General features: G+C 36.3%; 1 protein-coding gene across 1 annotated transcript; it reads right to left on the reverse strand.

Moving 5' to 3' along the window:
• Window positions 1–2197: 2197 nt before the first annotated feature.
• On the reverse strand, window positions 2198–10964 carry LOC150025446 (uncharacterized). The gene is made up of 2 exons (XM_090294037.1): window positions 9969–10964; window positions 2198–2218 (listed from the first exon to the last, which is right to left on the reverse strand). The coding sequence occupies exons 1-2, from the start codon at window positions 10962–10964 to the stop codon at window positions 2198–2200; spliced, it is 1017 nt and encodes a 338-aa protein (XP_090150163.1).
• Between the last annotated feature and the right edge of the window lie 4171 nt (window positions 10965–15135).

The following is a 15135-nucleotide window of genomic DNA, read 5'->3' on the forward strand; positions in this document are numbered from 1 at the left end:
TGCACTCCAAGGAAGGAGGACTCACACGACGAAATACCCCAAAGTTGGGTCACGGTGCTGTGAGGCCCTCCACGTGTAATAACAGCCAAGTCAGAACAGCAACATCCATTTGTCAAGTATAAGGTAATTAAAGCTATTTAAAGGTAATTAAAGTTTACGTTTCGAGCGTTTTAAGGTACTTTAAATGCTTCAGGCGGTTTAAACGTCTTAAAGGCGTTGAACGTTTCGTAACCTTAAATGCGCTTTAAGACGCTTTAAATGCTAGAGGCGTTTAAATAGAACCTTGGATGTTGGAAACGGGGTTCGAACTTTTGGCAAATTTTCCCAGAATACACTCTAGTTGTTTGCTCGAGTCTTGAGGCTACGCACAAGGGACTAGAGTAAGGTTGTTTGCCAGAGGGAGGAAATATACACAATACACAATTCTTTTTACCACCTTTAGAGCACCATCCACGGTGTTCCGATACGGAGGTGCATAGTTTTGGTGTTTCTTGCTAGCTGACTTGAGCATCGGAGTGCAAACGGCCGCTAGGGCGCCCATTTGTCCTTCTTTGCAGGTGTTCATAGATTGCCAGAGCGAAGGTGTCCCTAGCGGACGGGCAAGGTTGCGCACAAAGACGTACCCAGGTCAACCGGCCGGAACAGTTTTAATTTCTCATATTTATCTTTTTAAAATTATTTGAAAATAAAATAGAGTAATAAGTTTTTATTTGAATCAAAATTTGATAGATTTAGTTTTCACCCTAATTCCATTCATCAATCTATTGTTGAAATCATAGTATATTCCTTGAATCTTGAAAATTGAGTTTACTAGAGAATAAAATGATGAGAAGAATGACATCAAGGGTAGAAGAGTTGTGGTTGAACCTTGATATTTCTATTTCTAATTTAGTTGGTAGTGTTGGGTAGACAGTAATAGGTTATCTTGTGGTTTGATATGTATATAGAAAGATAGTCTTTGAAGTCTCTACTCTCTATAAGGGTTGAACCACCCATGAAGTGAGTCTATTTAATTTTATTACTTCTTACTGATAAAAAAAAGTCGTCTTTCTATGTTTTTTTATTTAATTGCTTTGTAGGAATAAAAGAAGCGTTGCGATATATATCACTAAAGGGACATGCGTTACCTGCACAAAAAGCTGGCTTTATTAACATAAGTTTTTTTTATCGATAAGAAAAAATAAATAAATATGGGCCACTTCCAGAGTGGTCCAACCCTTATACATCATCCTGAACATATAACAATTAATTCAACCTAACAAAAATGATCAATTTAAAACGTTAATTATTTATATAAAACTTAAAAACGAGTTACTAAAGTCATTTAATCTATATAACCTACAAACTATAATAACAATCATGAAAGAAAATAAATTATAATTATTTAAAAAAAAAAACTTCATTTTCCTATAATGGTTTAAGATAATCTTTATGAATCGAATTAACTAAACTATTGCACATGCTAAAAAAAATAAAACCAAGAAAACATCTAGATAGTGATTAAAAATAATTAAACATCTAGATAGGAAAAAAATAGTTACAACATAATGTAAAATTAATTAAACTCATCAAATGAAGTGTCCAAATATTTTGTTTATCGACAAAGAATAAAATAAATTAAGAGGGACACTTTAAGAGTGTCTCAACCCTTATACAAGAACCACCTTTCACAAAAAAAGCCAAAGGCAGCCAAATATACAAAACACAGGCAGAAAGAAAAACAAAGTTGCCAATGTTGTTGCCAAATTATTGAAAAACAAAAATGTACAAAAAACATTTTTGACAGCAAGCATAAAAACCTGCACAAACCCATGTGCTTAGCAATATTACCCTGGTTGCACTTAGGTTGGGTCTGCAACATCCAAAATGGAGGCCAACACTTCTACTTACAGGCAAGAGTTGGCGTTTTAGATAATGCTCACGGCTTCCAAGATTCCAATCTATACATTTTAAGGTACCCTTGGATAAATATATCTATCATCAAATGCTTCATCTGCACTAAAACTAAAGAATAAGCATCTTCCAGCACACAAAGCATAAGGAACTTGAGGATGAATATGCACATACTTTGATAGGGTTTAGGGTTTAGGGTTTAGGAGCTCCCCTCCAGTCATAATATGTAGAAAACCAAATATACAATGCCTATAGACAAACATCATTGGATCCAACTTAGAAGGAGATGACCACTAATGATTGATCATCCACCAAGGGGAGAACTCTGCCAACATAGAAGTCCAATGCTTAAAAATGTAGCTAAAACCAAAAAGCATTTCCTCAAAAACTAGTTATAACACTATCTTCCTAGTGTTTGAGCCGTAGGACACACATCGCATATAACCAAAGCCCCTCAAAAACATCGGCACGCCTCTAGGCCCTCCACAATAGAAACTATCATAGCATATGATGTTCACTCTGTTGGGTTTAATAGTGCCAAAGTTCAAGAGGGGGGGGGGGTGAATTGACCTTTTAAAACTTCTTCGCAGAAACAGTGTTTAACCCAGTTTTACAGAAAATAAATCGATTTATGTGAAAATGAACAGATTTAATTCAGCACTGTTTTTCTGTTTGAAACGCTTTTAATTCAGCAAGATTAATCACAAGATTATGCAGTGAGAATTTCCAGCAGCACACACACAAATATCAGATTTGTAAAAAAATTGAATCACAGAAACTGCAAGCTTCAATTTCAAGCAATTGATTAGGTTCAATTGATAGTATGCTAATTAATTGAGTTACCTTTGCACACAAGCTGTTCCAGTGGACTTTAACAGACTATGAATGTTCTTCTTGATATTAAGCAATTTTTCCAGAAATTAAGAACACTTAATCACAGAACAGCAAGCTTCAACTTTTAGCAATTTGTTTAAGGTTCAATTAATGATATTGACAGTTTCTTGATCAGCCTATCACAGTCAATCTGTTTAACTGGTTTTAGCAGATTCTGTATGTTCTTATCAGATTACAACAGCTTTTTCAGAAATCAAGAACAGTATGCACAGTGCCCAGAAAGAACAGATTTATTTTCAATTGAACAGATTTATTTCTTTGCTGTTTTATCAATTATGCAGAAACTAAATTGCAGAGAGAGAGAGGGAATGAACACAAGCAATTATACTGGTTCACTCAACCTGAGCTACATCCAGTCTTCACCAACAACAGGTGGAAATCACTAAAACACAGTACAATCAAGTACACTTCCCACTGTTCTTGAAACCTACAAGAACTTAGGTACTCTTGCTGAAAAAAAAACCTATTTCAGCACTTACACACACATCCACTCTCCAAGAACACCTATCAAGAAGAGGATTCAACCAAACTTTTACAAGTAATAAGAAGTGAAACGACTACACCTGATTGAGGTAGCAAAGATCAGCCTTAAACCAGTAGGCAAGATTGCTAGAACAGTAGCTGCACCTCACACCAAGCTTTTGGAACCAAACCAAGAACAAGCACTTTGTGATTTTCGAAATCTTTGAAGAACAAATGCTAATCCTTGAAAACACTTAACTCTCTGCTGTCAAAACTTGTTTTTGCAAATGTATAAACTGTTTGAATCGTTGTTAAGCTCAGAAACAAGTTTACATTTTATAGAAAGCCAGCTTATAACAGAATTTTGAAAAACAGTTAAAGCTGTTATAAAATAAACAGATTGAAAATAAAATAAACTGATTTATTTTCAAAAGCAGTTAGAGAATCTGTTAAGTGAGGAGACTTAGTCAACCATTCTGGTGCTGAGATAAAACTGAAAAAACGTTTAAGTATGATATCGCACCAGAGGCAAAAAAGAATCTATTCATTTACAGATGAACAGATTTATTTTTCAAAACGAAAACAGAGGAAGTTTAACTGTTTGAAACTCAGTCGTTTTGAAAAGAAGAAGACTCAGTCAAAATACCTGATGCACAAAATCAAATTTTTACAAGACTTTAGCCAAGGCATCAGTGAAGAAAATGAATCTGTTTATTTAGAAAAGAACAGATTTATTTTTATGCAGTAAAACGTGTTTTTGTGTAAAACATGTGAAAAACAGTTTTAGAAAACTCATGCTTGTTCTTAACACATGGCCAGTGGTTATGAGGTGAGATACACAGCAAAAAGCTACTCTTAGACAACCTCTAAGCACTAACTAAGACATACTTAAAGCAAAGCACAAATACATGGAAAGAACATAAATGTCTTCATCAAACACTACATTCAAGTCTTCATCAAACATAATCTTGAAGGGGCAGCAACCATCTTCAACAATCTCCCCCTGTTTGATGGAGACAAATCCCCATAGCTAAACCTCATAGCTTTGTTGCTTTAAGCACTTGTACTGCACCAGATTTTAAACCAAAAAGGCACCTGCACTGCACCAGATTTTAAACCAGAAAAAACAGCAGTATTGTATAGCATATGAATTGATTTAAAGGTGCAGAATTAACTCCCTGTTACAGCTAGCATCACCTAGCATGGTGAGCTATTTTTCTCCCCCTTTGGATTCATCAAACAGCATATAAGCATAGGGAATACAGGGGTATAAAGCAGAAATTATAACCATAATAGTTCAGAACCAGGAAACCAAATTGTTCAACATTACATAAACTTGAAAACTGATAAGGAAAGCATTAAAAACAGAAAAACTACTGATCCTTGTAGTAAAGCTCTGCAAGCTGTGCCTGAACTCCTTCAATCTGATGATCAAGGTGTTGGAACCTTGCATGAGTAGCCTCAAAGTGTGCCCTTTGTTCTGCAGACATGACATCAAGACGGTACAGCACTTGCCTCTCAAACATAGACATTGGTTCTCCACGGTATTCTGGACTTTGATAGGCAACTATGGCATTTGCAGCAACTTCCTTATGTTCAGATTGGGCAGCAGGTGAGTCATCATCCATAGGAATAGCTTCATCCTCATCCTCATGTCCTGCGTGAGTGTCCTTCTCCTTGAGAACCACCCACTTGTTTTCAATTTTGTGAAAACCCATTTTGGTGAGAGTTGAAGTATCAATCTCACTTACAGCTTTGATAGGGTCATTTCTCTCATTTGTAACATCAATACCAAAGTAATCAATTAATTTGGAAACAAGAATAGCATAGGGAAATCTGTAATCAGCCAACCTTTTTTACTTGAGCATGTGTTCGTTGACAATGAACACCCAATTTACCTTAATCTGGTTCATGATGCAGTATAGGAGAATAAGATCCTCTTCATGTAAGACAGCATGGTTTGTCCCTCTTGGAATCAGTTGCCAAGCTATGATGTATGCAACAAGACGTGGAGTGAGGTTCAAATGCCCTGCATGGAATCTGTTTATGCTTTCTGTAGGATTCCTCATGCAACTTTTGTAATATTGCAGCTTGTTGAATTCTGAAATTCCACTGGTGTTCCCTTTCCCTACTTTCAGTCCAGCATATTTTATTCCAGCCACAGAATTCCACACCTCACTTGTGATCTTCATATTTGTCCCTTTCACATAAGAGACAACATTCTTCCCATCCAATGTGAGGTTAGTATAAAACACCTTAACCAAGTCAGGATAGACATTACCCGTTAATTCCAGCATCTTTTTCAGTTTCTGGTGCTTCAACACAGCCCTTGTTTCTACCAATTTTTCAGATTTCAGCCAGTTGAAATCCAGCACCTTGGGTATGTTGATCTGCTTCCTGCTTGTTTCATGAATGTAGGCATTGATGCCTTCTTCATTTCCAGCGAACCATCCTTCTAACACACCTTGAGAAGTGGTTTGCTTTCCCTTGTCTTTCTGTTTTTGTCTTGAAGACGAAGCCATGGTAACCTGAATTCTTTTCTTGATTTCAAATGGTGAGCATAGAAAGAGAATGGCCAATGTGGGTAGCAAGTATTCACACAGATTTATAGCAGAATAAATGGATTGATATGGCAGTTATGAGAAGATATGCATGAAGATTTTATGCTTCTGAATTTTGTGCAGAGTATCTTTGAAAATAAGCACCAAATCTTTAGGGTCACGATGCATACACTCAAATTCTTATTGAGCACCCAAACCATCAAATCGGTTAAATAACCATGACCAAAACCGTCAAAGGTACAGAGGTTAATGCCCACTAAGTCAGTAAAGCAGTCAAAGATCAGAATTTCTCTTTCCTAGTCATCAATGTGTATCAGTGCAGAAAATAAACACATTTAATTGCGAATAAACATATTTAATTTTTCACTGCTAGGTACAATTGACATTTAAAATACCCAATTCATTAAGCAGAAAATTAAACCTATCTTTAGCTAATGGTTTTGTGAACAAATCAGCAAGTTGTAAATCAGTACCAATGAACTTAATATCACATGTTCCATTAGATATGTGTTCCCTTAGAAAATGATGCCTTATTTCAATGTGTTTGGTTCTTGAATGCATGACAGGATTTTTGGTTAAGTTGATTGCACTTGTATTATCACACAGCAGAGGTATATGGTCAAGTGAGATACCAAAATCATTCAATTGTTGTCTTAGCCATATAGTTTGAGCACAACAACTCCCTGCTGCAATGTATTCTGCTTCAGCAGTGGAAAGAGCTACACAAGCCTGCTTTTTGCATTGCCATGAGATCAAGCTTGATCCAAGCAAATGACAGGTTCCACTTGTGCTCTTCCTATCAATTTTGCAACCTGCAAAATCTGAATCAGAATACCCAGTTAAGCTTAATGAAATGTTACCTGGATACCACAAGCCAACTTCTTTAGTTCCTTGCAAATACTTCAAAATCCTTTTGACAGCATTGTAGTGTGATTCTTTAGGAGCAGATTGAAACCTTGCACACATGCACACTGCAAACATTATATCTGGCCTGCTAGCAGTAAGATACAGCAGTGATCCTATGAGTCCTCTGTATTTGGTTTCATCAACAGAAATTCCAGCTTCATCATGATCTAAATGACAGCTTGTTGAGAAGGGTGTGCTGATTGGTTTACACTTGTCCATTTCAAATTTCTTCAGCAGATCCTTGCAATACTTAGCTTGACTTAGGAAAATGCCATCCTTGAGTTGTTTGACCTGCAAGCCTAGAAAATAGTTCAACTCACCCATCATTGACATTTCAAACTCACTCTTCATGACTTTCACGAAGGCTTCACACAATTCTCCATTGTTTGATCCAAAAATAATGTCATCCACATATACTTGGACTAGAATTGAGTCATCTCCTTTCTTCTTAATGAACAAGGTCTTATCTGATGTGCCTCTGTCATAGCCTTGAGAGGTGAGAAAATCACTTAGCCTCTCATACCATTGCCTAGGAGCTTGCTTGAGTCCATAGAGAGCCTTTTGGAGTTTGAACACATATTCTGGATGTTGATGGTCTTCAAAACCTGGTGGTTGTGAAACAAATACCTCTTCATTTATATAGCCATTTAGAAAGGCACTCTTCACGTCCATTTGAAATAGCTTGAACCCTTTGATGCAGGAAAAGGCAAGCAGGAGTCTAACAGCTTCTAACCGAGCCACTGGTGCATATGTCTCATCATAGTCTATTCCTTCTTCTTGATTGTACCCTTTAGCTACAAGCCTAGCCTTGTTTCTGGTGATCACACCATGCTCATCCATTTTGTTTCTAAATACCCATTTTGTTCCAATTACATTCATCTCAGGTATTCTAGGAACAAGAGTCCAGACTTCATTAAGAGCAAACTGATTCAGTTCCTCTTGCATAGCTAAAATCCAGTTGCTGTCCTTGAGGGCTTCATTCAAATTCTTGGGTTCAACTTGAGATACAAAGGCCATTGCTTCACAGAAATTGTTCAAGGATTTTCTAGTTGATACTCCTTTCTCAATGTTCCCAATGACATTATCAAGGGTTAAGTCTCTTGGGGTTTTCCACTCTTTTGGCAAACCTGCAGCTGCAGTAGATTCTTGTATAGCATGTGTATCAGCAGTATCAAAATGAATCGATTCATTTTGATTTAAAACAGATTTAAATTCATTACTGTCAGGTTCATCAGCAGCAGTTTTAGATACACTGTGATCAGTTTCATCAAAAACAACATGCATTGATTCTTCTACTATAAGCAACCTTTTATTGAAGACTCTATATGCATGACCATTCAAAGCATAACCAATGTGCACACCTTCATCAGATTTAGCATCAAACTTACCAAGATTTTCTTTGCCATTATTCAATACAAAACATTTACACCCAAATACTCTAAGGTGACTCACACTAGGTTTTCTGCCCTTATACAATTCATATGGGGTTTTCTTAAGAATTGGTCTTATTAAGGTCCTATTTAAGACATAACCTGCAGTATAAACAGCATCAGCCCAAAAATACTTAGGAAGCTTAGATTCATTTAACATAGTTCTAGCAAGTTCCTCTAGTGATCTATTTTTCCTTTCAACTACACCATTTTGTTGGGGTGTCCTAGGGGCTGAAAAGGTATGAGCTATCCCATGCTTCTCACAGAACCTCTCAAACTTAGCATTTTGAAACTCTCCCCCATGATCACTTTGAATTGATTTAATGCAGCAACCATTTTCATTTTGCAGAATTTTTGCTAATCTCTTAAAAGCAGAATAAGCATCATGTTTATGTGCAAGAAATAAAGTCCATGTAAATCTAGAGTAGTCATCCACAACAACTAAAGCATACAAATTTCCAGCCAAGCTAGCAACTCTAGATGGACCAAATAAGTCCATATGTAACACATCCAATGGATTTTTTGTAGAGACAATATCCTTTAACTTGAAAGAGGATTTGATTTGTTTACCTTTCACACAAGCATCACAAAGCCTGTTATCCTGAAATTTAATGTTAGGCAAACCAGAAACTAAATCTTTAGATTTCAATTTATTCAAGTGATTTGTGTGTATGTGAGCTAACCTCCTGTGCCACAACCAAGACTCATCACTTCTGGACAGCAAGCACTCATTTGAAGAGTTAGTTTCCATGATATTCAACAAGTAAATGTTATTCACTCTCTTACCAGTAAACAATGCCTTACTAGATGAATTACTTGAGATTGTGCAGCCACTTGACTCAAAATTCACTTTGTATCCTTTGTCACAAAGCTGACTTATGCTGAGAAGACTATGCTTAAGTCCTTCTACATACAGCACATTCTCAATGGTTGTTGAATTTCCTGTTCCAACAGTTCCTCTGCCCAAAATTCTCCCTCGGTTATTGTCACCATAGGTCACATGTCCTTCTGCTTTGAGCTTTAAGCTGGTGAACTTTGTAAGATCTCCAGTCATATGCTTGGAACAGCCACTGTCCAAGTACCATTGGTTTTTCTTGCTTCCAATCTGCAAAACAGAATAAAAATATACAAATGGTACCCTTTTCAGTATAGGGTCCAGCACAGATTAACACCTTCTCTTTGGTAGCCACTTAGCTAAGTTCTTAGGCACAAGATGTCTTCTAGCAATGCAAGACCTAGATGTATGACCAGATTTCATGCAGTAAAAACAGGTTACATGAGATGCCTTTTTGCCACTGTTAAAAGCTGGAAAAACTGATTTTGCTGGAACAAAAAAACTTGAAAGCTTTTTGACATTGGTTGTATTTCCAGGGGTATAACCAAGTCCATTCTTATTGAAAACAGCATTCTGTGATCCAAGGAGAGACTCAAGGTTTTCTCTTCCCTTGGTGAAATTGGAAAGGGTTTTCAGCAAATATTCCACTTGTTTTTCCAATCTTTTGCAGTTTTCACAGTTTTTAATAGAGGCATGCAGGCAAGTCAGTTCAAGGCTTACCAAATCTGTTTTGGCCTTATGCAATTCTTCCTCAAGTGTTTTTACTTTAGGTGCAAGCACATTATTTACCTTTTGCAGCTTATTGCATATTACAGCTAGCCTATTGGCTTCCTCATGTGTTTCCTTGAAGGCAGCAAGCAAATCATCATAGTTATCAGAATCAGCAGAAAAATTACTTACTGATTCAGAGCTTGACTCCTCATCCTTCATCATGAAGCACAGATTGTTCTCCTCATCTTCTGTTGAAGAGCTGCTAGTTGAGGATACTTCATTTTCCTCCCATGAGATGTAGGCTCTTCTTCCTTTGTTCCTTTCAAATTTCTTGCTGGCAGATTTTTCCCTTGTTTGATTGTCTGGACAATCTGTTTTGATATGCCCTGTTTTGCCACATCCAAAGCAAGTATATTTAGAGGAATTTGAATCATTGGGTTTAGGATACCTTCTTTTCTGCTGGTTCCTGTTTTTGCTTTTCTTCCTCAGAAATTTGCTGAATCTTTTTGTAAGAAGGCTGATTGTATCTTCATCTTCAGCATCTTCTTTTTCTTCCTTGATCTCATCCAATTCAGTTGCCTTCAGTGCCAAGCCTTTGGGTTTTCTCTCTGTTGTTTCCTGTTCTTTAAGTCTTTTAAGCTCTAACTCATGCTCCATCAGCTTTCCAAACAGTGCAGTAGTTCCCAATTTTGACAGATCACGGCTTTCAGAGATAGCTGTCACCTTTGGTTGCCAGCTTCTGTCGAGGCACTTCAGTATCTTTATGTTGAGCTCCTCTTTATCAAATTCTTTTCCCAAGCCTGTGAGGTGATTCACAATGTGGGTGAATCTCTTTTGCACATCAGCAATGTTCTCTTCGGGTTGCATTCTGAACAGCTCATACTCTTGGATGAGTGCATGTTTCCTTGACCTTTTTACATCCTCAGTCCCTTCATGAGTCACTTCTAAGACTTCCCACATCTCCTTTGCTGACTTACATTGAGATATTCTGAAGAACTCGTCCATTGTCAATGCAGAAGTTATGATATTCTTGGCCACCAGATCATGTTGAGCTTTTCTCCTTTCAGTATCACTCCACTCTGACCTTGGCTTTTCAACTTGTTCATCTTTGACAATCTGCATTGGCACATAAGGTCCATTGACCACAGCTTCCCAAATTAATGCATCAATGGATTCCATAAAAATTCTCATTCTAACTTTCCAAAATGCATAATTCAATCCATTAAACATAGGTGGTCTATTTACAGCAGAACCCTCAGCAAAAAAGCACATTAAACTCAGACATTTTTACAAACAACTTGATTAAACTACAAGTCCCAGCTCTTGATACCAATTGTTGGGTTTAATAGTGCCAAAGTTCAAGAGGGGGGGGTGAATTGACCTTTTAAAACTTCTTCGCAGAAACAGTGTTTAACCCAGTTTTACAGAAAATAAATCGATTTATGTGAAAATGAACAGATTTAATTCAGCACTGTTTTTCTGTTTGAAACGCTTTTAATTCAGCAAGATTAATCACAAGATTATGCAGTGAGAATTTCCAGCAGCACACACACAAATATCAGATTTGTAAAAAAATTGAATCACAGAAACTGCAAGCTTCAATTTCAAGCAATTGATTAGGTTCAATTGATAGTATGCTAATTAATTGAGTTACCTTTGCACACAAGCTGTTCCAGTGGACTTTAACAGACTATGAATGTTCTTCTTGATATTAAGCAATTTTTCCAGAAATTAAGAACACTTAATCACAGAACAGCAAGCTTCAACTTTTAGCAATTTGTTTAAGGTTCAATTAATGATATTGACAGTTTCTTGATCAGCCTATCACAGTCAATCTGTTCAACTGGTTTTAGCAGATTCTGTATGTTCTTATCAGATTACAACAGCTTTTTCAGAAATCAAGAACAGTATGCACAGTGCCCAGAAAGAACAGATTTATTTTCAATTGAACAGATTTATTTCTTTGCTGTTTTATCAATTATGCAGAAACTAAATTGCAGAGAGAGAGAGGGAATGAACACAAGCAATTATACTGGTTCACTCAACCTGAGCTACATCCAGTCTTCACCAACAACAGGTGGAAATCACTAAAACACAGTACAATCAAGTACACTTCCCACTGTTCTTGAAACCTACAAGAACTTAGGTACTCTTGCTGAAAAAAAAACCTATTTCAGCACTTACACACACATCCACTCTCCAAGAACACCTATCAAGAAGAGGATTCAACCAAACTTTTACAAGTAATAAGAAGTGAAACGACTACACCTGATTGAGGTAGCAAAGATCAGCCTTAAACCAGTAGGCAAGATTGCTAGAACAGTAGCTGCACCTCACACCAAGCTTTTGGAACCAAACCAAGAACAAGCACTTTGTGATTTTCGAAATCTTTGAAGAACAAATGCTAATCCTTGAAAACACTTAACTCTCTGCTGTCAAAACTTGTTTTTGCAAATGTATAAACTGTTTGAATCGTTGTTAAGCTCAGAAACAAGTTTACATTTTATAGAAAGCCAGCTTATAACAGAATTTTGAAAAACAGTTAAAGCTGTTATAAAATGAACAGATTGAAAATAAAATAAACTGATTTATTTTCAAAAGCAGTTAGAGAATCTGTTAAGTGAGGAGACTTAGTCAACCATTCTGGTGCTGAGATAAAACTGAAAAAACGTTTAAGTATGATATCGCACCAGAGGCAAAAAAGAATCTATTCATTTACAGATGAACAGATTTATTTTTCAAAACGAAAACAGAGGAAGTTTAACTGTTTTAAACTCAGTCGTTTTGAAAAGAAGAAGACTCAGTCAAAATACCTAATGCACAAAATCAAATTTTTACAAGACTTTAGCCAAGGCATCAGTGAAGAAAATGAATCTGTTTATTTAGAAAAGAACAGATTTATTTTTATGCAGTAAAACGTGTTTTTGTGTAAAACATGTGAAAAACAGTTTTAGAAAACTCATGCTTGTTCTTAACACATGGCCAGTGGTTATGAGGTGAGATACACAGCAAAAAGCTACTCTTAGACAACCTCTAAGCACTAACTAAGACATACTTAAAGCAAAGCACAAATACATGGAAAGAACATAAATGTCTTCATCAAACACTACATTCAAGTCTTCATCAAACATAATCTTGAAGGGGCAGCAACCATCTTCAACACACTCCTTACAAGACCGGAACAAAGACTTACCAGGCCTTAGAGAGAAAACCCTACCAACAAATGTTCTTTGCCATTTACTTGAGACTACACCCTTTCTTGTCTAGTGTAGCTTTAAGGAAGCAAAGAAAGCAAAGACACAGACCAGAGGATTCAAGGATAAAACCTCTTCATCCACATCCCATCCTAGCAGTCCCAACTGACCGACTAACAACATCATTAACAAAGCTACCATACAGCCTCTACAAAACAACAAAAATTACCATACACCCTTAACCCCTTTTGTTGAGATGATTCATAGCCTAAATTGTAGAGGCAGAACAAAACTCCACTCCCCTTGTGTTGAACAGAATCTTAACAGGTGATAGAACTTTAGATCATCACCTGTAACCTTTTACACAAAGTTCAAGATTAAAGAGCCAATCTGAGAAGGAAAAGTTGAAAGCACATACCCTGTTCTTCATTCAAAGCCACGATCTGAGTTGTGCCTGACGGAAGATTTCTTCCGTGTTAGGTTTCCCTTGCTTAAAGATAAGAATATTTCTTTGTTCCCATACGCCCCTCACTATTCCCACCCACAAACCTTTCCATCATCTTCTAATAACTCACATCATGTGGTATCATGAGCCATGGGTTTGTTCTTGTTTTGAGTTGATTTGATATTTTTAATTCAAGCAATTTGTTTTTCCAACACCTTATTTTGTGCATAATTCTTTTAGGTTCCTTTTTGGTGTGTGCTTGTTTACTGTATTTGAGTCTTTTTTGCTGTTTTTAATTGGTACAAATTAATTGTGTTTGGGTCATTTTGATTTTTGAATCCACATAAGTTTTGTCAAGTCATGTTTCTCCCAAAATGTCATCAATTCTATGTAGTACTTTTCTTGATAATTTTGGTTGATTGATTTTATTTGAGTGCAGTTTTATATTTATGTTTTTGATCCTTTGGTGCCTTTTATTTTTTATATTTGAGTTCACATTTGTGTGCTAGTTCCATACAAGTTCCATATACATCAATTCCATTGTGTTTTTTTGAAGTTCTCAATTCTGTTTTTATTTCCAAATTAGGCTTCCTCTGTTTTTGATGAAACTGTGCTGACTGTTTTCGTTTATGAAAATTACAATTGTTGGAGAAAAATTATGAAACTATGGGTTTATGTAGTTTGAAGTGTTAAAAAAGAGTGACAAAAATAAGTGTATCAAAATTCCAAGTACAAAAAAAATGATAAATCAAATACGTACAGAGTGCAAAAATTATGACTCCGGAAAAACGGTGATGGGCAGTGATTTTAAAACAATTATCACAATTAATTGGTATACTGTTTGTGTGTGATTCCAGTGCCCAAATTGAGATAACATCTTGAAGTTTCAGTGGCTTAAATTTCAGATTCCAGTTTGCATTATCAAGTTCCAGATAAATCTGTAAAGTCACGCCCATTTTATACAAATTCCAGTAGTGTTGTTTTTTTGTTTTTCTTCATCCTATTCTAGTGTTTTTCTCTAGGTTCCTTTTGTGTGCTATCTTTTAATTGAGTACCTTATTTTCTTGATTGTCTTTTCATTCAATATTCTTTGAGTTTGTCATATATCTTGTATTCCTCTTGCTATAGCCTTTTTCTTGTTTACAGCTTTTCTTGATTGTCTTTTATTGTTCCTTAAAGTTTTATGGTGTTTTGGCTTTGAGAAAGAGTGGGTTGCTTTGACATCTTTCATTTGAGAATTACCCAAACCCCAAGAGAAGCTTGGTTGAGGAAAGACTTATTTCTTGGAGTGCTTTGAGTGACCTTTACTTTCCATTACCGCAACATACTTGTTTTAGTTTTCTAACCTTGCTTTCTTTAATTGTTTGTTCATTGTGTTTGCTGTCTTGTTTTTCTTAAAATGGCTACTTATTCAAGTGGTGAATCTTCCAAGCCACATTCTCCACAAAGAGCATTTATCCTTGGTGAATTGAAGGAAGCGAAAAGATCCCTTGCACAAAAAGATGAAGCCATTAGACAATCGGAGGAAAGATTACAAATACTTTAGGTGACTAATGAGAGGTCCAACCATTCCAACCATGGAATGCGCCATTATCATAGACATTCTTCAAGAAGCTCTTCCAATTATCAAAGTCATGAAGAGGAAACCGAATGGAGGAGACAACATCATCATCATGGAGATAGTCATCACCATGAAGCCAAGCCTTATTTTCAATTTGTAAAGTTACCTAGCTTTAGTGGAGATAGTGATCCTAATGTGTATTTAGGTTGGGAGGCTAAATGTGAACAAATTTTTGATGTGCAT

This window comes from Phaseolus vulgaris, chromosome 8, assembly GCF_051622355.1.
Source record: "Phaseolus vulgaris cultivar YP4 chromosome 8, ASM5162235v1, whole genome shotgun sequence".
NCBI lineage: Eukaryota > Viridiplantae > Streptophyta > Magnoliopsida > Fabales > Fabaceae > Phaseolus > Phaseolus vulgaris.